Source organism: Ictidomys tridecemlineatus, chromosome 11 (genome assembly GCF_052094955.1).
Source record: "Ictidomys tridecemlineatus isolate mIctTri1 chromosome 11, mIctTri1.hap1, whole genome shotgun sequence".
NCBI classification, from domain to species: Eukaryota; Metazoa; Chordata; class Mammalia; order Rodentia; family Sciuridae; genus Ictidomys; species Ictidomys tridecemlineatus.
In genome coordinates, this window is record NC_135487.1 from 106,398,432 (window position 1) to 106,424,931 (window position 26,500).

The 26,500-nt window shown below is 34.6% G+C and overlaps 1 protein-coding gene across 5 annotated transcripts in view; it reads left to right on the top strand.

The window, feature by feature from the left end:
- Positions 1-26,500, top strand: part of Magi3 (membrane associated guanylate kinase, WW and PDZ domain containing 3) — a 237,787-nt gene that overhangs the window by 135,389 nt on the left and 75,898 nt on the right. For all 5 annotated transcript variants that reach the window (XM_078027040.1, XM_078027041.1, XM_078027042.1 and 2 more), the window contains exons 2-3: positions 2,104-2,220; positions 21,339-21,458. In XM_078027040.1, coding sequence (XP_077883166.1) covers positions 2,104-2,220; positions 21,339-21,458 — 237 coding nt within the window. The remainder of the gene's footprint in view (positions 1-2,103; positions 2,221-21,338; positions 21,459-26,500) is intronic.

The following is a 26,500-nucleotide window of genomic DNA, read 5'->3' on the forward strand; positions in this document are numbered from 1 at the left end:
AATTTGTATGATGAATGTAGATGCTCCATTGTTTGGGGCATATATATTTATAATTGTTATGTCTTGTTGATGTATGGTTCCCTTAAGCAGTATGAAAACCTTCTTTATCCCTTTTGAGTAACTTTTGCTTGAAGTCTATTTTATTTGATATGAGGATGGAAACCCCTGCTTTTTTCTGCAGTCCATGTGAGTGGTCTGTTTTTTCCCAACTTTTTACCTTCGGTCTGAGGATGTCTTTTTCCTATGAAATGAGTCTCTTGAAGGCAGCATATTGTTGAGTCATTTTGTTAAATCTAATCTTTTGATTTGGTGAGTTTAGGCCATTAACATTCAGGGTTATTATTGAGACAAGATTTGTATTCCCAATCATTTTTGATATTTAACTTGACTTGGTTTCTCTTTTGTTTGGTTTTTCCTTTAGTGTAATATTCCCTTTGCTGATGTTCATTGTTGTTTTTCATTTTCTTCTCATGGAATATTTTGCCAAAGATGTTCTATAGTACAGGCTTTCTAGTTGTAAATTCTTTTAACTTTTGTTTATCATGGAAGGTTTTTATTTTGTCATCAAATCCAAAGCTTAATTTTGCTGGAAATAAGATTCTTGGTTGGCATTCATTTTCTTTCAGAGCTTGATATATTTTGTTCCAGGATCTTCTAGCTTTCAGGGTCTGCGTTAAAAAAATCTGCAGAGATCCTAATTGTTTTCCCCCTATATGTAACCTGATTCCTTTCTCTTGTGGCTTTTAAAATTCTATCTTTAGTCTGTATACTAGACATTTTCATTATAATGTACCTTGGTGTAGATCTGTTGGAATTTTTGTACATTTATTGTCCTGTAAGCCTCTTATATTTGGTTTTCCAATTCATCCTTCATGTTTGGGAAATATATTTCATTGAAGAGATTGTGCATTCCTTTGGTTTGAATCTCTTTTCCTTCCTATATCCCAATAACTCTTAGATTTGGTCTTTTGATGTTATCCCATAATTCTCAGTTCATAGTTTCTTACCATCTTCACTGTGGGTCAACTTTATTTTCAAGATTATATATTTTGTCTTCATTATCTGACATTCTATCTTCCAAGTGATCTAGTCTGTTGGTGATGCTTTCTGTTGAGTTTTTTATGTTGTTTATTGTTTTCTTCATTTCAAGGATTTCTGATTTTTTTCAGAATCTCTTTCTTTCTTGAAGTAGTCTTTTGCTGCCAGTAGTGGCTCCCTTATCTCTTTGTTGGTGTGATCAGTGGTTGCCTGTATTTGCTGTCAACTCTTCTTTGGAGTGATCAATTTTTCCCTGTATTTGCTCACTTAGATCATTCTTTAATTCATAGATCATTTTATTTATGTACATTCTGAACTCCTTCTCTGACATTTCATCAACTGCGCTGTCCATGGATTTTATTATTGTAGTATCTTGGTTTGTTTGGGGCACTTTCCTCCCTTGTTTTTTCATGTTGTCTTCCTTTCTTGCATATCTGAGGTATTACAGTTTCTATACTATCTTACAGTGTCCATGCAGATTACCTGTACCTCACCTTGGTGTTGGGCTTCCAAACTCCCGCCAGTGTCTCACGATAAATGCTACTGCAACTAAACCAAAGGTGGTGGTGGCAATAGCAGAGATAACTCAAGATAGCAGTGAGGGTGTCCCAAGATGGATGCAACCACTTTCAGAGATGGGGCTGAAAGGGTGGGCTTCCTATTCAGAGATGCAGCTGCCTCTAGACCCTATCTGTTGTCCCAAGGTAGAGGCTACTGCATGGGGAAGGCTATGGCTATGGCTACAGTGTTCCAAGATGGAGGTGGGGTAGGCCTGGGTTCCTGTGTGGGTCTGCTGATTGGTGGGGGTGGTCCTGGGCTGGGGCCTGGCCTTGGCTGGGGGTTGAGGGGGTATTGGTGGGGCGGTCCTGAGCCAGGGTCTGGGCCTTGGCTCTTGCGAGGATTGGAGGGGAGGCCCTTGGTATTACTTCTTTATAGTAAAATATTCTGATTTCTTTTTCTTGTTTATAATTAAATAGTTTAAAGGTATTAAGTCCTTAGCTTCCATATTTAAGTGGACATCTAACAGTTGTAATGTTATGTTTTCTCTTTCTTTTTTCCTTGTAGGGAAAGTGATTAATAAAGATTTGCGACATTACCTGAGTCTTCAGTTTCAGAAAGGATCAATTGACCACAAACTGCAGCAAGTGATCAGAGATAATCTCTACTTGAGAACCATTCCATGTAAGTATGTAATGGAACAAAAGAAACAAGGCAGAAATATCCTTGCTTAACTAATTAGACATTTAGAAATAATTCAGAATCCAGTGTCTCATATAAATTGATGAAGACCAAGTTGGGGACAAGAATGAAACACAAATAAGGAGAAAAACTTTCAGAGAACTTCAGAGGTTTGATTTTTAAAAGTAGAAAAATTGGAAGAATATATTGTGGCTTTTCAAAAAGTGATGACTAGACTATACTTACATGTTGTTAACTATATTTTATTTCTATACATCAATTTTTAAAGCCTATGTGAGAATTTTTAGCTCTTAATATGTTGTACTCCGAAGTATTTTATTAGAGCATAACTAGATTTAAAATCTATTCCTTCCCCAATGAGGACAAAGGAAAAAAGGAAGATGCACATGTTACCTTCTTTGTGGTTCTCCATTCTGAACTGTCATTTATTTGTTGATCTAATGGTTTTCAGGTGGACCTGAATATTTAACTCATGTGTTGTTTGTTTATAAACATATAACAAGAAAGCACATATGCTTGAATTTTAGATTTATTTAGTGCAGGTCAAGGGAAAGGATAAAAAGTAAAAAGCTATAGACTTTAGAAGGCACACAGGGCATTCTTCATTTTCCTTTTCAATATATATATATAACTCCTTATAATAGCTTTCATAATGCTTCTAGAACTCTGCTGCTGCTTCTTTTTTTTTCCTTGTTGTTTAGTTTTATACAATGTCCATTGTGTCACCAAAGTTTCTAATTATGTTTTGGGGTTTTTAAAAATATATTTTTAGTTGTCAATGGACCTTTACTTTGTTTGTATGTGATGCTGAGAATCGAACCCAGTGCCTCACACATGCCAAGCAAAGTGCTCTACCACTGAGCTACAACGCCAGCCCCTCTAATTATGTTTTTAAAATATATATTCCTCTGGTCCTCTGCATTTCCTTAGACCCTTACCTTTTCTTGCTTAGAGTATTTTTCTTTTTGTTTTCTTTCTTCTTGCCCCCACTTTAAAAACAAACAAACAAAAAAACCCCGTAGTATCATATAGTGGCAAAGTACAAGCCAGGTAAAACTAAGTTCAGAATCTTGACTCCAGGATCTTCCTCACTGCTTCAGTAGGGCAAGTTAATGTTTCTGATCCTCCATCTCCATATATAAATTGAGAATAACACGACACACCTCATATAGTTGTTACCAAAATTAAAATGTTAACCTGTGTGTAAACCACTCGAGCTAGAGTAGGCACTACAGCAATTTGTCTCTTGACCCCTTCTAACTGGATTCCCTCCCTCTCATGTCACCTTAGTCCAATTCATCTTTAAAGTGTACATCTGATTCTGGTCAGTCATGTATCCTTCAAAGATAAAGTCCAGACTCCTTAGCATGGTATAAAATATTTTTTGTCCATAAATGACTCCTTGTCTATAATTTCTTTCCCCAAGTCTAACTTGTCAAATTTCAGAATTATAACTCCTGCCTTCTTTAAAATTTATTTACGTAATGTACCTGTTAATTTTTTTTATTCTTAAAAATTTTTGATCTCTTTGTTTTACAAACAGTTCTGATCTTTACTCAATAACCAGTGTGAAACTTTTTTAAAAATATTTATTGATGTAATCATCATCTTTAGCCTCAGTTCTATCATGTTTTTCTGTTTTACCATATGGAAGTCTTATATATAATAAGTCTTTTTCTATGTAGTCTTATTTTATTTGATCTCTCTCTTTTTAAGAAGGTTTATATCTTTATTCTTACAGATTTTTGATAATTGAGCTCTAAAAGCAAACAACTCTTGCATTACTGTGCCTCCCCTTTGTAATCATCATTATTATTCTGTGAGTAAATGCGTATTTAGTTTTACCCCAGTCCTTTTGTTGTGGTTGTCTAAAGCTTATTCTTAAGTAACTGTGGTTCTCTAAAGGTTATTCTCCATTAGATTTCCCCAGAAAAGTTCGCAGGATCATCTTAGCAGTTTGTGACCTTTATTCTTTGCTGTGTGTTTGGACATTTATTAAATTTTGGGCTCTTATTTGGACATTTATTAAATTTTGGGCTCCTATTTGGACATTTATTAAATTTTGGGCTCTTATTAATTTCAAAGAAATTACTTTTGAATAGAAGACAACAAAATGATGGCACTGAATAACATGATATCCACAATGTCCAGCATCTACTCAAAAATGACTAGATATTCACAAAAGTAGGAAAATGTGATCTATATTAATTTTCTTTTGAAAGGTTAAGAGAGCTTTTAACTTTCTTTTTGTGGAAAAAGTGGCAGAATGATTCCATGTTTTACAATATCACCTTTAAACAAATCAGGCTCTCGTTAATACCTTCCAAAAATACATTTACATTGTAATTCCAGTGTGAAGAGTAACACAAAATTGTATATTTAACTTATTGAGAACAGGTGACTTTATCCAGCTATGTAACATCAAATACACAAATAAATACCAACCAAATTTGTTATTTCCATACAAACCAAAGAATTGTGTTGCACCTAATTTTAGTTTTGAGAATACCAACTTGGCAAAGTGCTCTCCAAAGCTTTGCATTTAACTAAATTTAACTTCTAAAGTACAGTTTAGAATTCAGAATGTACAGTAACAATAATCACAGATCTGAATGGTTTAACAGTAATCAAAGTCTAGCCTTAAATCTTTTATAACTTTTAGCAAACAGTGTTAATCATCAGAAGTTGACTTAGCCAAAGCAAACAGATATAAGATAGGTCTTCAAGTGACAGTGTGGACCTTCTATGTCAGAAAAAATGTATAAAAGAGAGCACTTATTAGTTATCTTGCCTTTAAACTTACATAAACTTTCATTTTATAAACTTTTACATAACACTTAGACAAGGCTTAGTTAGTTCTCAGATGCATACATATATCTAGTCACATATATTTTGGGTATAACCTAAATAACAGTTGTTTGTTTAACCAGTTACAAAGTAATCATTTAAGATTTTAAAACAGGTACAAACCCTAATTCCTTTAAGACTTAATTTCCCCAAGTAACAAAACTTAATACAAGAAAACTATATCAATAGGTAAGAGCAGATCAATGTTTCACACTTTGCTTCATATAAGTACATTAAAGTTCAAATAACTCTAACTGAATGTGCTAATTATAGCCAATTTAATGACAAAACACAAACTTTTTGAGATTTACCACAAACCTTCTGCGACTTAAACGTTAAAAACTTCTTTACATCTTAGTTTTGTCCTCTTTCATCTTGAACTTTAGCAAAAGAATATTACTTTGCCAGACAAAATACTTCTTCATCCAGAAACATTTCTTTTACCTTTGAATTTTCTGTACTACAATATATTTCCATACTTATAACTTTCTTTTATCTTTTCTACTTTTGGACCATTTCTTAAATTTATATTCTAAAACAGACCTTATGAATGTTATCTGTGCATTTAATTTACACAACAAATTTCATCCCAAGAGAGGATTAGACTATCCAGCATATATAGAAAAACTGTACCGTAATCTTTTCCTCCTAGGTTACATTCAGGGGATTGGAGCACAGGATTTTTTTGAGCCTATTATCTTAATGCCATCAACGTAACAAGTGAGTTCCTCATTGTCAGCTGTACCCAGAGGCTCCTTTGGGTCCTTTTTCTTATACTAGGCATATTGATACACAATGGAGGAGGCCCATTTCATCCTTTTCTTTAGTTTTCCTTGACCCCCTTGTAGAGGCTGCCTACAAAACACAGGTTGGCCTTAGTTTCTGTATTTTTCTTTTCTGGATGCAGTTATGTGTTCTGCCAGTCTCCCTGGCCATTTAGTTTGATGGGCTACTAATATACCAAGAATTGCTTTGCCCCAGTGATGAATATCCCCTGTCCAGTTGGTTCTCCTGTCAGGTCTTAAAAAGGGAGATTATTCCGATTCCCCGGTCATAAACTGACAGTGCTGGAACCTACTGCCACATCCTTTGTGGCCAGCAGTCTCTATCCACAGAGGCCAAGTTTTCTTTGGCCATGTCCTACAGCCCAGCAGCTTTTCTGTATTCCCCTGCCCTGTCCCCCAGTTTAGGGGTAGTGTCCTTGACCATAGTGAGATGCGATGCAGCTGCAGGCTGAGCAACAGTGCTGGGAGCCAGTACTGGGTTTTAAAGATTTAAATCTTTTTAACCCTTTCTTCTGGTGTCCTGCTATCCTTCACACCAGAGGCAGTGCCTTTTTGCACCTTCATCTTAGTTCCTGATGGTTCAGACCCCTTAGCAGGCAACTCCATCAATGCCTGTGCATACAGAATCTCTTTCATATACTTTACCCCTGACAGACCAACTTCAACATCAAGATTGTATAATAATCCAGAAAAAAACATTTAAAGGCCAGATTGTATTACAGTAAATCCTTGTTCTCTTAGACAAGCTTTTACCCATAGGTGACCCATGCAGCTAAGATCTCTCTGCTCAAGATACTACTGGTAAGATCAATGCAGCATGGCCCATGTCTTAAAGGGACAGTAACAGACCCCCACACACACAAAAAAAGAGAGAGAGAGAGAGAGAGAGAGAGAGAGAGAGAGAGAGAGAGAGAGAGGGGATCACCAAAACTAGGGCTGACAGACAGGAACCTTTAAAACAGACAGACCTGCACATACAAATTTCTTCCACTTATTTTACCTTTGACAGACCAACTCCAAATGCAAGATTATATAATAATCTAGAAATCTATTTAAAAGCCAGATCATTACAATCAAACATTATGGTAGACAGACTTATATGTGGTCCTTTGTTCAACTCACTTTACCTCTGACAGGCCAACTCCAATTGCAAGATTGTACAAAAAAGAAGTACAGAGAGAGACAACCTGAGAGGAGCCCCCAAACCATGGCCAACAGAACCTTTAAATTGACCAGCCACAATCTTTCCCAACACTACCCATAGAATCAGTGCAGTACTGGCCATGTCTTAAAAGAGGCAATAGCATATAAACACAAAACAGGCAACCAAAGGAAATTCCCAAACCATGGTCAACAGAGGGGAGAAACAGACCAGATAGGGGGAAATCCTAAGTTCCCAACTCCTGCTTAACTGTCACTTCTACACCAGCAGTGCCACAGATATCCCCACGAAGAAGAAGAACCAAACATTCCTACAAAGGGGAACCAGATGTGTAGAAGCAAGGGTCTCAGTGTCCACACTGGAGGAACTTTACTGAATGGTCAAAGTTGTCATGACTTTCCTGAGTTCAGTTTCCTTTTTTCAAAGTAAAGCATTTGCTGGAACAACTTGTGCAGTTCAGGGAGAGAAGGTGGAAGTCCCCTGAAGCAAAAAGAGCGACGGCAGCTGCTGGAAGCAGTCCTCTCTTTACTCCTAGGAATAGCTCCTCTGGTTCAGTCCAAGGCAAACTCACACCATCTCCCAATTTCTCTAGCAGTCGGCCCTCAATAGACTCACCAGCTCCCCTGTATCCTCAGCTTTGAAGCGGGGTTGCTTGTAATGCCAGGCCTGTCCAGGAAAGTTGGAGCGTGGGAGGCTGTCAAGTCCCTTCGTGGTCTCCAAATTTGTTGCTGAAAGCTCAGTCCTTATTCCCGATGCCATTCCAATAATGAGGACATGGTTTGAGAAAAAGGAAAAAGAAGGTTTTATTGCTTTGTTAGCAAAGGAGAAACATGGGGACTCCTCTCTCAAAGCCTGTGATTCTCTCCATATGACGTTTCTAAAGTCAGCTGATAGAAAAAATAGAAATGACACATGAAATATCATCACCAGACCAGGAATTTTACAGTTATAAATATGCTGAAGGATTTAAAGCACAACATGAAAACAGTGAAGTGAAAATTAAATATAAAAAAAGGAATAAATGCACTTAAAATTTCACTGGAGGGGTTTAACAGCAGATTAGAAATTGCAGGGAGGAAAAAAAAAATCAGTGAATGTGAACACATAGCAGTATAAATGAATCCAACTGAAACCAAGGAAAGAGACCAAAAAAGTGAACTTATTTTTGAAGCAACCAAACAACAAGAGAACAAGTAAGAGAGATTTCTATTTCTGCCTCCAAGGACAGACTGCCAGTGGATTTACCCTCACCATAAACAACACTCGAACAAGATATGAGTAGCATCTGTTTTCAGATAGTGAAATATAGCCACAGCAAGACTATGATCCGTTCATATTGACCTATGGCACAATATTAAGCCAAAGTGGGGAAGCAGAAATAACACTTGAAGAAATAGTGGCTGAAATTTTTCCAAAGTTTATGAAAACTATAAATATGCAGATCTAAGAAGCTCAACAGACTGCAAGCAGAAGGAAAAAAAGCAAACCACACCAAGGCACATCATAATCTAATTGCTAAAAAACAATGATCAAAAGAGAATGTAAATGGCTGATGGAGAAAAGAGAAGATGTATTACTAGCAAGAGAGCAAAGGACTACATTAGGCCTACCAAATAAAACAGTGCAAGCCAGAATTCATCAGCCACCAGGGGACATTTTTAATATGCTAAAAGGGGAAAAATAGCCAACATATATTTCTATGTACAATAAAAATATCCTTCAAAAGTAAAAGAGAAATGAAGGATTTTTCAGAAAAACAAAATTGAGAGAGAGCTGGGATTGATTCTTTGCTAAAATACTTTCCTAGCATATGTGAGGTTCTGGATTCCATCACCAGTGTTTCCTTCCTCCCCGCTGCACACACACATACCAAATAAAAGAAAATTTTCAGCAGCAGAAATATTACTATAAGAAATATTAAAAGAAATTCTTCAAGTAGCAGAGAAATAAAACTGAAAGGAAGATGGGTAACTTTATAATCATCCTTGAATATTTCAAAATTCTCTCTTAGCAGTTAATTTAAAAATTACACAAAAAGTCAGAAAGACTAACAGAGCAGTACTTTCTTTCATTTTTAAGGGAAGCAGGGGTTACTGGAGATTGAAACAAGGGACCCTCTACCACTGAGCTACCTCCCTTTTTACTTTGAGACAGGGTCTTACTTAAATTGCCCAAGCTAACCTAGAACTTATAACTTTCTTCCTCAACCTCCCAAGTAGCTAGAATTACAGGTGTACACCACCACACCTCATTATGAACAGTGCTTTCCACCAACAGCACCTAATTGCTATGTATTTTAATGTTACCCAGCAACAGGAAAACACACATTCCTTTTTAGTACAAAGAAGCACTTTCAAATATTTTTGAAATATTTCTGGGTCACAAAAAAAAAGACTCAGTAAATACAAGATGATTTAAATTATACAAAATATGCTATCTGGCTAGAATAGAATTTAATTAGTAATCATTAACATAATGATAATTGAAAAATCCCCAAATATTTAGAAATTAAATAGAACACTTCTAAATAACCTGTGCACCAAAAAAAAAAAAAAAAAGAGAGAGAACAAAACAAAAAAATTACCAGGGAATTTACAAAATATTATTGTATCAATATGTTAAAATGTATCAAATATATCAATTTTTAGACTATAGCTAGAGCAGTTCTTAGAGGGAAACTTAGATTTAATAATGATATTAGAAAATAATAAAGCTCTTAAGTCAGTGATATAATTTTCTACCTAAGTATCTAAAATAAGAAGAGGAAAGTAAATAAAGAAAAATTAAGCAGAAAGAAAATTTGTAGTAAAGAGTAGAAATTGATGAAATATAGAGTAAGTCAATGAAATCCAAAACTGATTCTTTGAGATCAATAAAACTGATAAATTTCTAGCTGACTGCTCAGGAAAAAGAGAAAATAGAAATCAACAATATCAGGAATGAGAGAGGTGGCATTGCTAAAAATCCTAGTATTAAGTGGGTAATAAAGAATATTCTGAATAAGTTTATACTAATAAACTCAACAACTTAGATGAAATACACAAATTCCTTGGAAGACAAAACCTACCAATGCTCACTCAAGAAAAATTAGATGACCCAAACAACTCTTTATTCAAAAAGAAATTGAATTTGTAGTTTGTACTTTCCCATAAAGAAAACTTATTAACCTTGCGCAAATAAGTACTAATAAATTGTTCTAGACATTTGAGGAAGAGAGAATATCTATTTTACACAAACCCTTCTAAGAAATAGATGAGGGAACATTTCCCAAAACATTTTTTTTCATCTGAGTATTATTCTAGTTCAAAACCCAGACCAAAGAAAAAAAATTAAAATAATATTAGATCAAAAATTTTTATGAACATAGACTAAAAAATGTTTAATAATATTTCAACAAATCAATATGTAACACTGTATAAAGGGATAACATTTTTTGACTAAGCAGGGTTTGTCCCAGGAATGTAAGGTTGGTGTATCATTTGAAAATTAATACTATAACAGACTGTAGAAGAAGAGCCATATGATCTTCTCAATAGATGCAGAAAAATTATATGACAAAATTCAACTTCCATTCATGATAGAATTTTTCAGAAAACTAATACACCATTTGTTACTTATTGTTTCTTGGCTTCAAATCTGTTCTTTTTTCCCTGCTTTGGAGAACTGCAACATTTCTCTCCTGTCCTCTGGCACAATGTTAAGCTTTGTCAGTAGAGGGCGCAGGAAGGATATTGGATAAAGAGGATTGTGTTCCTGGTCCAGCCTCTCTTTGCTCCTGCTCTGCAAGAAGATATTCAGCAAGTTAGAGCAGACTGCTTCCCAGTGGTAGATTCAATGCATAGGTGGGAGTCCTCTCAGGAGGGAGGTCAGCAATACTTTTGTGTGTGGCTTCCTGAGTTCTACCAGCTCACCTGCTGACTCCTTAGCAGTCTTCTGGTGGATTCTGTGGATCCCAGCTGTCTCCTCAGATTTCAGAAATAGCTCTTGCAATTAGCTTTCCAGTGGGTTTCTGGCAAGTCCAGCCAGTATTCCATCTGGTTTTCTGTTATGTTCAAAACATTCTTTTAGGGCTGAGGATGTGGCTTAGTGGTAGAGTGCTTGTCTGGCATGCAGGAGGGCCCGGGTTCACTCCACAGCACCACAACCACACCAAACCAAACCAAACACTTCTTTACCTACCACAGCCACAAGCAGCTTGTTGGTGAATTGCATTGGGTTAGTTAGTTCCCTGCCTGCCAGTCTTGATCCATCAACTGTAAACCAGCCCCATACCCAGGCAACCCAGCAAGATTCATCATCATTCATGGGTGTTGCCATACCCTCATCAATGATGACTAACTCCCAGACTTTGGAAGGGTCCCTCACTTCCAAGTTTGTTCCTTATTTGGATATTTTCCCTCAACTCTGGGGTGGAGTTCTTGGGAGTCCTCTTTTATTCATAGTTAATTTCCTGTAAATAGTTAATAATTCTTTAAATCAAACTGCCCTTGTTCAGATCACCATGTGATTTCTCTCTCCAATTGAGATCCTGACCTACACAGATTTGGTACCAAGAGTGGTCACAGGAGTCACTTCAAAAAGGGGCTGAGATTAGTTTTGGTTATTCTTGGGCTTAAGCCCACTGCCAGGTTCCTTCCAATAAGTAGTATGTTACGCTGTAGCACACAATTTAATAAGAGTGTTACCTGTGGTTGATTATAAAGAAGTGCCAAATGAACCCAGTACCCTGAGAGCCCAAAAGACTGCTGCACTTGGCTGTTAGGGCATTGATGATGGCTGCAAACACTGGTGTGGAATAAATGTCTTGATTATACCAAGTGCTTACAGAGAGTATTTGATAAGATTAAATCAGATAGATTATTGTTATGAACTAGTAAGATTTTAATAACATCTAAAATTATCTCTAATGTGCAGGCATTTGGTATAGAAGAACCTTAAAAAAGGGAAATTAACTCAATAATTACCAAGTTAAAATCATTTAAAATTTTGAAAGATAATGCCACATATAAATTTGATTCTTTTCCCTTCTAAAGCCTACAAAGCATCAGTTGCATTATCTGATGGTCTTGATCTTTGGTAGCAAATATTCCATACATAGAAAAAATTTCTTTCACTTTGCAATGACATCAAATTGTTAAAGCTGTGTCCCAAAGTATCTTCATGTTGGACACGTTGTACCGCGTAATCTTGTTTTATTTTTAATGATGAAAACATTTGTTCTGCTTCTTCTGATTTTGACTTGAAATCTGTATTGCTTTCACTTCAAATTTTGGATCAGTTTCTGATTTAATGTTGTAGTGTATAACATTTACTTCTTCTCTGAATTTTTTAAATAGTATTTACAGAGGGGTGGGGTTGTAGCTCAGTAGTGGAAGGCTTGCCTTGCACAAGTGAAGCCCTGGGTTCAATCCTCAGCACATTAAATAAATAAAGATATTGTGTCCAACTACAACTAAAAAATATTATTTAAAAAAGTATTTACAGAGCACCAAAGTGCATAGCAAATACTCAAACATGGAAAATGCTAGAGGATATTATTGAATAGTACTCAAATAACCTAACGTTCAAATCTCCCAGCAAGGTTAATAGCATTACAGAGTCATGTGTTGAAACTGCCAATTTAAGGACTTATTTAGCTTCCAAAACCTGTTATTTCTTGAAATACCACTCACAGGATTTATATAAAGTATAGTACACATGTAATCTTACTAATGTTGTTTTTGTAAGAAAAACCCATATTATCGGATAGGACCATGCACACAAAGTAATAACATGGAAACATCTGCTAATAAGACTGACTGAGTAGATTGTGACTGTTACTCTCCCCCGTGCTTCTGTCCTGGTGCCTGGAAATGTCAGCATAACAGCTGATTCTACTTTTCAATGTTGCATGCTCTTGATGTCAGTTGATTTCTTTTAAAGCAATAATATTTCTATGCCAATTATTAAGATTTAATTCTCACAAATGGTTTTTCTTAGATTTAGAAAAAGTAAGTTTCCATGGAAAACTCCAGAAGGGAATTCTTATGTGGAAACACTAATGTAAATCAACTGCAGCTCTTATGTATTATTGGGGGGTGAGGGAGAATGAAAAGTGGTACATCTGCTTTGGAAAATATTTTGGCATTTTCATATAAAATTGATACACATTTATCATATGATCCAGCAATTCCATTCCTAGGTATTAACCCAACATAAATTTAAAGATATGTCTAATATATGACATAAGCTCATAGAAGCTTTATTTATAATAGCCAAAATTTGGAAATAGCCCAAATACTCATCAATAATGAATGGTATGTCCATATAATGTATTTTCATTCACTAATAAAAGTAAATTTAATTGTACAAGACAAATTATCAGTGAGGAAACAGAGGACTTGAATGACAGTATAGAGCACAAGGGCCTAACAGACATAAATAGGACATTCTATCTAAGAAATGCAAGCAGAATATACATTCTTACCAAGCATATGTAGAACATTCTCCAAGAAAGAGCACATGTTAGGCCACACACAAAAAGGTCAAGTATCTTTTTAGACCTAATGGAATGAAACTAAATAACAGAAAGAAATCAGGAAAATTTGTAAATTTGGAAATTAGACAGTGTACTTTTAAATATGTGGTGAGGCAAAAGGGAAACCCTGGGAATTTAAAAAATACCTTTAGACAAATAAAAATGAACACACAACATACCAAAACTTATGGGATATAGTGAATACTGTAGTAAGAGGGAATTTTATAACAGGAAACTTTTACATTAAAAAGGAAAAATCTTGCTGGACACAATGGCACATACTTATAATTCCAGAAGCTCAGGAGGCTGAGGCAGGATGATCACGAGTTTAAATTCAGCCTCAGCAAAAGTAAGGCACTAAACAACTCAGTGAGAACCTGTCTCTAAATAAAATACAAACAAGGCTGGGGATGTGGCCTCAGTGGTTGAGTGCCCCTAAGTTCAATCCCCAGTACTCACCCCCCCACCAAAGGAAGGAAGGAAGGGAGGAAGGAAGGGAGGGAGGGAGGGAGGGAGGGAAGGAGGAAGATCGATCTTACATCTATAACCTAACCTTACACCTTGAAGAACTAGGAAAAGAATAAGCTAGATAAAGTCAGCAGAAGGAAGTAAATAACAAAGACTAAGCAGAGATAACTAGAGAATAGAAAAAAAAATCAATAAAACCAAGAGTTGGTTTTTTGAAAAGATCAGCAAAATTTACAAACCTTTACCTAGAATAAGATAAACAGAGAAAACAGAAATATCTAAAATTAGAAGTAAAAGAAGAAACTTTTGTCACAAAACTTTGTCACAAAAATAAGAAAAGATATGACAACACTATGAACAATTATATACTAACATATTGGATAAACTAGAGAACTAAATTCCTATAAACATAAACACACCAAGAATAATCTCTTTTCACAAGTGATGTGATCTCAAATATAAAAAGAAATTGAACAACATGCGTGACTCTCAGAAGCATCATGCTATACAGAAAGAACTACTAGAATCAAATTAATATACTATTTCATTTATATACGATTTAATTAAAGGCAAAAGTATAGTGAAAGTAGGTAGTGACTGCTATGAAAGACAGGACTGCAGAGGGACCTAAGGAAACTTCTGGGGGTGATGGTTTCCAAAACTCATAGAATTGTACTATTAAAATTAATGCATTTCTTGCAAATCAAAACTACTCTAAGATTTCATTTCACGCCAGTCAGAATGAAAGGTATTAAGAATATAGACAATAATAAGTGTTGATGAGGATGTGGGGGAAAAGGCACACTCATACATTGCTGGTTGGACTGCAAATTGATGCAACTAATATGGAAAGCAATATGGAGATTCCTTAGAAAACTTGGAATGGAACTACCATTTGACCCAGCTATCCCACTTCTCGGTCTATACCTAAAGGACTTAAAATCAGCATACTACAGTAACACAGCCACATCAATGTTTTATAGCAGCTCAACTCACAATAGCTAAACTTTGGAACCAACCTAGTACCCTTCAATGGATGAATGGATAAAGAAACTGTGGTATATATACACAATGGGATATTACTCAGCATTGAAAGAGAATAAAATTATGGCATTTTCAGGTAAATGGGTGGAGCTGGAGAATAAACATGCTAAACCATTACCCTACGTACATGTGTGACTGCATATATGGTGTGACACTACATCGTGTACAACCATAGAAATGTAAAGTTGTGCTGCAGTTGTGTACAATGAATCAAAATGCATTCTGCTGTCACATATACCTAATTAAAATTTATTAATAAAAAAATTAGTGAATTTCTTTGTAGGTAAATTATGCCCCAATAAGAGTGAACAGATCTTCCTAATTATTTTATACAATCAACAATGAGAAAATGAACATTTATCAAAAGAGAACATTTATAATAGCAGGTAAATAACTAGAAATTAACCTTTAAATAAGTATAACACGTCTGCAGGGTAAATTAAGGCATACTAAAGATGTAGATATACTGACAAATTTCTTATTTATGGATTAAAGACTCAATATGGTGAAAGTATCAGTTCTCAAATTAATTGACAGATTCAATCTTATTCCATAAAAATTACAGCCTTTTATTTATTTGATTGTAGAATTTATAGGGAAAGGCTATGAATAGTGGAAAAAAACTAAGGTAAACTTGCTATACTCTATCTCAAGGTTCATCATGATACAGAATAATTATGACAATATGGTAATGTAATATAATGTAGCAAGCCTAAAAACATATGCCCACTGTTACAGATATTTCTGTGGCAGAAGTGCTATGACTGATTAGAAGGGGAAAAACTGACTTTTCAGTAAATCTTGTTGAGTAGTCATTTGGAAAAAAGGAAAGTGAGACAGCTACTTCCCTTCAGTCTCTACCCCACCCTCCAAATCTATTTTAGTTAATTAAAATTCTAGAGGTGAAAGGCAAAGCTATAATTCTTTTTTACAAGAATGTAGAATGTCTCCATGGAAAGGATTTCACATTTTAACATGTGAATTGAAAACCACCAGCTATAAGGGAAAGGGTTGATATATTTGAGTATATTAAAATTAAGAACTTCTGTTATCAAAAGATTGTTTTTAAAAGGTGAAAAGAAAATCAAAGTCGGGGGAAAGATAATGTCTTGCTATAACATTTAATCTCTAATGCAAATTCATATATGATTGGTAAATGGGAGAATGATGTCACTTTTACTGAGGTTGTATTAGTTCTTGTGCCATTTCCCTTAGACTATAGTTTTGTATCATCAAGTAGCAGTAAGTAAACATAGACTAAATGAACACAACAGAATGTGGTAACTGAGGAAGACTATACTAGTATCTGTGATGCCATTCCCTTCAGTGTGACTCTTTTCTGTTTGACCTTGTGCTCTGTCTAAAATTGTAGAGTGTACAATATTCATTTGTCAGTAGTTTCAATCCTTTTACCCCTTTCTGTGTAGCTATCTTTTTTTCTCATTTTTTAACAACAAATATTTTTGCTCTACAATTTTTTATTGTGAATTTAACATGTCTTTTAAACTGTATTTATATTTTTAGTTAGGATTATATTTTATTTTGTTAGTGTTCTGTTTACAAAGTTGTTTTGAAAATTAAACCCTGACCCATTTTCTATGTAATTTCTGTTGTTTTGGGTGTATGATTGTGCAATAAGCACTGTTTCAAGAAATCACATTTCACAGGAATGTTCCATATGCAACATACTTATCTGCCAGCAGACCACAATACTCAATGCTAAAACAATTGTTTGACATTTTAACATCTCTTCAGTTGGAAAACATCTTACAATAAATGTACTCTTTCAGTCATAATTGGCAAGCTTTTTTCTCTCTTAGAGATAAAATAATACTGTATTTCAGAAACTGCTGGTTAGATTTGACAGTGCATTATAGTATGTACAGTATAAAGAAATATAAATCAATTTTTAAAAGACGACTCAATAGAGCAGAAAAGATTTGAATACTCACTTCCTAAACAGGAAATTTATGTTCCTAGTATCTTAGTCCATTTTCCGTTGCCATAATAGAATATCCAAGACTGGATAATTTATAAAGAAAAGAGGTTTATTTTAATTCATGGATCTGGAAGTCTTTAAGCATGGCACTAGTATCTGCTTGGCTTCTTTTGATAATGGCCTCATGGCAAAGGGGCAAAGTGGGCACATGCACAAGAGATGCACATGTGCCAAAAAAGTAAATGGAAGAATTAGGCTCAATTTTTTTTTTTTTTTAACAACTCTCTCTCTTGAAAACTAACCCACTCTTTAGGAACTACATTAAACTCTTCATGAGATTGGAGCCCATGAACTAATTATCTCTTAAGGGATTTACCACTTCTCAACATCATAAGTTTGAGACTAGCCTTCAACATGAGTTGAGGTGGGGACAAATCATTTTCAAATCATGGCAGCCAGTAAATATATAAAAAAGAATGTTTAATCTCATAATGCACTTGCACATTAAGTACACCACGAGGTGCCTTTACACACTCAACACTGAAAAATTTTTAAAACCTAGTAACAAGTATCCTGTGTGGACATGGGAGGAATGTTATTGTATAATTCCACTCACATGAAATTATAAACCTAATATATGTTGCTTAGAAACACATTCCTTAGTCAGTGCAGCCATGGGAAAGGAAATCATCCCAGATGTCAAGATGGTGGCTCCTTTGGGGGATGGAAATTTGAAGGTTTAAAATCAGATGTGCAGGCCTTAGGGCTTTGTCAGTGTCCTATTTCTTCATATGGGTGAAATTACTTTTAGTTTTTCAACTTTAAAATTCATATGCTTTTCTGTGTAATTCAGTACTTTAAAAAAGGAGAATGATCAGTTATATCACTTGTTCATAGGACAGATAATATGATGACTGAAATTAACCATGGAGTTCAGCCAAGTGAAGACTATGGTTGAACAGAGCACACGTGTCACTGAATGGCTGGGACAACAAGCTGATTGGAATGCACTCAGGAAAGAATGAGAGGGAGGGATTGGAGACACGAGTAAACATTTTAGACATGAATAAAATATCAGTGTAAAAAGGAGAACTGTGGTAGTAAGTGAAGGAGGGGATGTGAAAAGCTTTGCAATATAAAAGTATCAGGAGAATATAAAAGGTAAATTTTCTGTAATGTGGAAAGTAGGAGGATGGGGGATTGAAGAGAACTTTTTATATGTATGGGCTTTTGTGAAGAAAGTTAAATTTTATAATATTGTAAAGAGAATTAACATCAAAGCTACTACGTCTTTAGAAATATACATATGTTGTAATCCTATATATCATTCATACCTATAAAAGGAAAGAACCATGAATCATTTTGTTTAATACCACTTTGCAGAAAGAGAATGAATTCCAGAGAGGTTAAAGTCTTACTCCAAATTGTGCCATTTTTAATTACCTCAGACTAAAACAGTTCCTCCTGGCCCTTGGGTCAGTCCTCTTTTTGCAGTATTATCCATAACCTGGTTTGCTGTTAAATTGGATTTTATATAGTCATTATGTCTAATAGTAGAATTTATTTGGATAATATCTCAATTAGTCTTTGCTGCATAACAGCCCCACAGTGGCTTAAAATACTGTCATGTGTTACTTCTTGTGATTCCGTGAGTTGGCTGGGACCACTCACACAGCTTCAGTCTTTGGCAGCTCAACTATGGATAGAGGGGCTAATAAGATGGCTCACTCATGTCTGAGGCCTTGGTGCTGTTTGTCAGCTGGGACTCTGTAATTATTTAGTGGTCTAGCCTGAACTTCCTTGCATGGTGTCAAGAACATTCCAAAAGGGTGGAGGTGGAAGTCTAGACTCCTAAATTTGCTTAACATCATGCTCTCCATTAAATTAATCAAAGCTGGTCATGAATCCAGGTGAGTCTCAAGGGATGAAACAACAGGCTCCACCTCTTAATGGGAAGGAGGTGCTGTGCTTGTTCCATCTATTACAGATCATTATAAATAATAATTTTAACCCACTGAATTTACTTCTTAAAGTTAATTTTTATTTAATATGAAGCTAAAAGTTACTGACATAGGGAATCTAATAATATAGTTTGGCTCATATGAGAAACACAAAATACTTTAAAATGAAAAATTATATTATGCTAAAAAATATTTTCCAGTGCTTGTATCTTCTTTTATATAAAACAGAAATATTTATTTTTAGAAAAAGTTGGGTTAAAAAATGAGGACAGGAATTCAATATAGTCTTTGTTGCATGGAATGTTGGCTTAAGCATTATTTTCTCAAGTCATTACAATTAATGTATTATTATCTTTGTGGATTTTTTTCATGTTACAGAATATAATCGAATGTAATGCAACTAAAATATGAGAGCAATTAAGTTTCCCATTAATTAATCTATAACAATAATAGCATATTGCTAGGCATTACATTATTTGTTTAGAATTTTCACTTAATTTGACAATTATGTACATTGAACACTTCAAGATCTTTGCACTGTGTCAAGACTTGGGGTATTGCGAACCAAACAGACATAATTTATGCATGATGCCATACCTTAGGTGAGAATCAGGGAAGATTCTCTAAAGAAATTTTGTAAGCCAAGACCTGAAGGATGATGACTGAGTTAGCAGAAGTGAGAGTGGGAAAAGAAATAGGAATTGCTCTAGGGAAGGAACAAAGGATTCACTTATTTGGAAGTAAGTGAGTGTAAGGGTCAATGAAAGAATTGTGTTGTGGGAGAGAGGATTACTATGGCTAAAGCCTGGAGTGTGAAAGGAGTGAGACAGGAAAGAAACTGGAGAGGAGGCTAAGATTGCTAGAACCTTATAAATATGCCAGGAATGATGGGAAACCTTTTAAGGGCTTAAAGGATCTTTTGTTGTTGTTTTTGCTCAATTTTTTTTTTTTTTTAAAGAAAAGTCTCTGACTGTAATTTGGTGGGAGTTATAGCCAAGGATAGGCAAGAGTTGATCTGGGGGATCCAACCACACAGGCTGCAGACAGTAATATGAATTAGGTGACTGTGGGAACCAGGAGAAATGTCTAGAGGTATTTAGGACGTGAAATCAACAGCATTTGGTGACTGAATGTTGGAGTAGAAGGAGGAGCCTGAGATGACTGACTCTCAATCTGTGTGGAGGAACAGGTTTGGGAAGGCTGTGTCAGATCATATCCAGAGAAAAGCCTGGGTCTTTTTTTGTTTTGTGTAGTATTTAACATGACATTGCTAATATCAGTTCATAAAAGTGATTGATTCTCATTTAGCGAAATTTGTCAGATGTAGCAATACTGCCATAACCTGAATTTATACAGAAGAAAGCTTTTACCTTATTATAAATTCCTTAATATATAGAAGTTTAGTGATCTGTTGCTGTAATCAGTTTATAAATCAGTTTACTTAACAGTGATTTTTTTAAATTGCTTAAGGAGAATAACGGTTAAGATGAAATATATGAATACCTATCTTAAACCTTTGGTTAGTCTAAAATAACTTCATAATATTTATCCAAATTTTTAAATAAAGAACATTAAAAGACTTATAAAAATTACTTCTCTTTTTTGTTATCTTTATGACTCTAGTAAATAGAATGTAAGTTTACATTTATGCTAGGAAAGAAAAATAAGATACATACACAGGACAACTACTTAAAAATGAAGTGTGTTGCCAGGGTGTGGTGATACAAACCTGTAATCCCAATGTCTCAGTAGGCTGAAGCAGGAGGATCACAAGTTCAAGGCCAGCCTCAGCAATTTAATGAGGCCCTAATCAATTTAAGGAGACCCTATCTCAAAATAAAATATAGAAAAGGCTTGGGATGTAGCTTAGTGGTAAAAGGCCCCTTGGGTTCAGTCCCCAGTACTTAATTAATTCTGTCTTACACAATATGTGCAAAATATCACATTGTACATCACAAGTAGACACAATTTTTGTTTGTCAACTTTTACTTGAATAAAGTTGGAGGGAGAAAATGAAGTCTCTTAATGGTGGATTTATTTCTACTTATTGTTAAGTAATGATAATTGAGATTAAATGTTGTGTTTTAAGAGATTAAGCCTTTTTTAGCACTAAAATTATTTTAGTGGGGTTTTTTTGGTTCTGAATTTCATGGCTATCTCTAGATTTTATTAAAGTATATTTACTCATTCTACATTTATTGTCCTACTTTCACCTAATAATGTTAAGTTGCCTGAAATTTTCTGTTCCTCATTCTAGCAAATGCAATATATCCAATAGTGTGTGCCTCTATAAACTGAATTTTCTGATACTCTGAATATTTTGTAAGTTTAAAAGTACTTTGCAACCTATTTTTTTTCTTTTTTCTTTTTTCTTTAGGCACTACAAGGGCCCCCAGGGATGGGGAAGTTCCAGGGGTGGACTATAATTTCATTTCTGTTGAACAGTTCAAAGCACTGGAAGAGAGTGGAGCATTGTTAGAAAGTGGAACTTATGATGGTATGTCCCCTAATATTAACAACACTCAGAAAACTATCTGAATGATGAATTATTTCAGAGGGAACTTGATCAGTAAAATACTATTTCTAAAAATTTCTTAGGAAAATTTTCCTTTGATGAGGAGATTTTATAATTTGCTAAATAAGATGGGATTAAACCAAAATAGAAACATTTCTTCATATTATAAATTTAATTGTAAATAATATACTAAAAATCAAACTGACTAGCATGCATATTTCATAGTAATTTACAGTCATCATCAGAACTCAACAGCATTTATTGATTGCTCTCTATTGTGATTGGGAATAAAAATCTGTATACTTATAAAAACCTGTATGTACCTTGACTATCTTGGAGAAGGGAACATATAACTCGCTGGGGGGTGGGCAATAAAAACAGAATAATTGGTTTTCTTTTAATATCTCTACCCGCTTGATTCCAGAAAGTACAGTTGAGATCAGTTTCAATTTTTAAATGATTCTCTTAGGCCTATTTATTTTTCCTTATCTAACATGCTTTTTTCCTGGCAAGCTTATCCACTCCATAGCACCCTTTACTTTTCCATCTTTGCTTTATCATGCTATTATAATTGCCTATTCCATAAACTCTGATAGTAGTGATCATGTCTTTCTTACTTGATATTATCTTCAGGGCCTCAGATGATGATGAATAATATCTAACCCTAAATACAACATATCCACATTTGCATTTTAATTCTTCATAATTTCTCTCTGTAGCAGTACCCCAAGCTCAAAACAGTGGAGTCATCATTTACTTCCTCCCTTTTCTTGCACTTCACTTCAGTCAGTTACCACATCTAGTCATTTCTTCCTTTGTACCCACTTTCACAATGCCCTTCTTTTCACCTTCACTATCTCATTGAAGCCTGCTGGATCAGCTCATGTCTGGCCTATTGCAGTTGGTCTCTTATGTTCAATTTCTTCCTCTGTCCAATCCAACCTGTCCACTGCTACCATGCTGATCCTCCTTAAGCCCACTTCTGATCATGTCCCTCTCCTATTTAAAATCTTCAGCCATTTTTTACCTGACAAGTTTTGTCTAACTATCCTTTCTGGGTTTAGCTACCATGACCCCCTCATTCATTCATTCATTCACTCATTCATTTTGTCCTATTTCATTCATTCAGCAATCATTTGTTAAGTACCTACTATGTGCCAAACACTGTAAGAGAGCCTAGTAGTACTGGGGTGAATAAGACTGAAATGCCACTTCCTTAATCCTATCTCTTAGTGGGGGAAAATAGTCAACAAAACAAAAAACTATAAATTGTTATGAAGAAAACAACAACAAAGGATTTAAAGAAATGAATAGGAATATCTTCCTCAGAGAAGATTGCCAGTGAAGGCTTAGAGGAAAGGACAGCTGCTTGTTTGTTTTGACTTCTACACAGATAGCCTCCCTCTTATAATTAATCATTCTGATGTGTTTAATATGTATGTTTTTGTATGTGTTCTTGCACAATGTATATTATGTCTTGTGTGCATATTTATTGTTTACAACTGAACTGTGTCATATATATTTATCATTCAGATTTTTATCATTTCATTTATTACTTTGTTTTTAGATACACCCATGTTGATATACTGTATTTGTGTGTAATCCATTGCACTTAATTATTCCCCTAGTGATGGCCTTCCTTCAAACTCCCTGTTACTATAAGTAAAGATGAACGTTCTCACATGTCTTTTTACAAATGTATGAGAATGTCTGTGGAATATATACCCAAGAGCCGAGTTATTGACTTGTAGACTGTATGTATCCTTGTCTGATGAAATAGTTTTGGTTCCTCTCCAGTCTCTTTTCTCCCTAGAAGTACACAAAGGTTTCTGTAGCAGCTATAATAATGGCACCATCTCCCAGTACTTGGCATTATTCAGTTACATAATTTTGCCAATCTAATGGTTATAGAAGTGGTATCTCATTCTCATTTTAGTTTCTCTGGTAGTCAAGAGAGTCTGAGCATTTTTCCATGTGCCTATTAGTCTTTTGAACTTCTGCAAATTATGCACTACACTCATTTTCTTTGTTCATTTTTTCCCAAGTTGAGATCTCAGTCATATTCTGATTTATAGGTTTTCCTTAGATATTTAGATATTACTCTCTTACTAGATGTAGATATTTTCTCCCATTCTGTCACCTGTTAATCTTGTCTTGTATTTCTTCATTAAACAGAATTTTTAAAATATAAAAATTAGGGCCTGGGGTTGTGGCTCAAAGGGAGAGCACTTGCCTACTGTGTGTGAGGCACTGGGTTCAATCCTCAGCACCACATAAAAATAAAATAAAGATATTGCATCCACCTACAACTAAAAAATAAATTTAAAAAAATTAAACATCACTTCATTACTGTTTTTTTTATAATTGTGCTTTTGAAGTTTTGTTTACAAAGTCTTCTGTCCTTAAAGTACAAAAATACTTAATCTTAGGTATGCATCCATGAAGCATAAGAACTTGGTATATGATAAAGTGGCATATTGCATATTTTCAGTTATTGTCTACTATGTGCTTAGTTCAAAGGAAATGTAAATTAAAACATTATATATTTAATTTTATTTTTTGGCTACTAGGGATTGAACTCAGAGGTGCTTTGCCCACTGTACTATATCCCCAGCCCCTTTTTTACTTTTTTATTTTGAGACAGTGTCTCCCTAAGTTTCTCAGGCTGGCCTCAGCCTCCTGAGTCACTGGGATTGCAGGTGTGACAACACATGGCTCAACAATCATACCTCATTTCACACCTATCAGATTGGCAAAAAAAAAAAAATTAAGTCTAATAATTGCAAGAAATTGAATTTTCCATACATTGTTGGCAAGAATATAAAATGGTACAGTCGCTTTGGAGAACATTTTGGCAATAACTGGTAAATTCAGTAACTGACCTAGGAGTTCCTTCTCTAGATATGTACCCTAGAGAAACTGTTTTCCATGTATTTATGTACACAGGAGCCAGAAATATCATTATAACACTGTTTGAAATAGCGACAGAATAGAAATAGAAATAACGCTTCTGTAGATGGGGAATGAATAAAATGCATTTTTTGTTCATAAAGATGGATTTATGATTTATGGATTTATTACGCAGAAGTTGAATAAAATATGTTTATATGTATAACATGGATATGTTCTTGAAATATAATTGAATAAAAAGAAAGTTACAAAAGTATATGTACAATACATTCTTTATGAAAATAATGAAACATTATGAAAATACCCAGACTTTTGCTGAAAACAATAATATTTTTTTGTTATGGATGCATGTATATATACCCTAGATGTATACAGTATTTAGGAAGAATGACATGTACCAACTTCAGGACAACTCAGGGAGGCAGTGAGAAGGATTGGTCAGGAAATTAGGGCTTCAATTGTATTTGCAATTAGGTATGTATATCCTCAGAAAGAAAGAAGGAAAATTTCAAAGAAATCTTGCAGTGGTACTATCTGGATAATGTGTATGTAAATAAGTATAAATATATAAATATTTATATATGTAAACATATAAATAAAATATATATTTCTAATATGATTCTAATATTGTTATCTATAATTTTATGTATATTTGAATTATTTAATTGTTGGTAATTCTATTATAAAAGTGCAACAGCCTTTGGAAGAAAAAGAAAAGTTCCAAAATTTTTTTAAATTTTTTCTGTTAGTAATTACAGTCAGGGTTTACAAACCTTGGAATTTTATACCTTGCCATCTGGAATGTTAATATTTATCAATGGTTTAAGATTACTAAGCCCAATGATTAATTTTCTTTTGTACTATGGATTGAACCCAGGCGTGCTTAACTACTGAGTCATATTCCCAGCCCTTTTGATTTGATTTTTTATTTTGAGACAGGATCTCATTAAATTGCTTAGGATCTTGAGAAGTTGCTAAGGCTGGCTTTGAATTTGCAATCCTCCTGCTTCAGCCTCCCAAGCCACTGGAATTATAGGTATATGCAATGATTACCTTTCTAAACAAGGAAACTGCCAAAATTTATTCTGAAGTTTTGAAATCTTTGCAGTGATTATGGATAGCAGCTCTAATATCTTGCATTTTTCCAGTTTTCCCCTTAGGAAAAAGTTAAACTTTCTAGAGTTAGATAATAATTATTAAATTTTTAGTGACTATGGATGACTACCATCATCCTTAGAAAAGTAGACTTTTTATTTCTGTCACAGGATATATCCTTATTCCTTCAGAGTATGATTATTGGCCACAATAAAGGAAAAATGAGATCCTAGAATATTTTATTCCCTGGTCACCCCTCTATTTGGATTATTTCTGTACTCTGCCCAGAGAAGTAGTAACCAGTATTTGTGTTTTTGTTGGTGGTAGTGGTTTTCCGTGTGTGTGTGTGTGTATATATATATATATATATATATATATATATATATATAATTTTTTTAGCTGGACACAGTACCTTTATTTTTTATTTATTTTTATATGGTGCTGAGGATCTAACCCAGTGCCTCACATATGCCAGGTAAACACTCTATACAACTGAGCCACAACCCCAGCCCCATGTTGTTGGTTTTTTTTTTTTTTTCTTTTCTTTTTTTTTATAGTTGGTATGGAATCTAGGGTCTCACATAGTCGGGAGAGTGCTCTGCTACTGAGCTGCTTCCCAGCCTTAACCTGCTTTTCCATTGGTTTTGTACTTAGGACCCAGGAAATTTGCAAAGTCTGGAGTGTGTTAATACAAATTTTTGCATCTATCAAGCAACCATTTCAAACATGGATTTGGAAACAAGGGAGTAGTTGAGTGGGAGAGGCAGATGTAGTTGAAAAGTTTTTTAGTTTGAGTTTATTGTTTTGTCTTGACTATTTAATGACACCACTCAAAATTAAACTTTCAGGAATTAATTTTGACACTTTCTCCCTCAAACATTCCCAACCTAAGGTTAACTGTGTCATTTATAAATGAGTCTTAGTGCTACAGGTAGCAACCTATGATTTTTTTCTACCCAGGAAAAAAATGCATCTACCTCATAAATTGACCTTATATATATGAGCATCTTAATTATCTC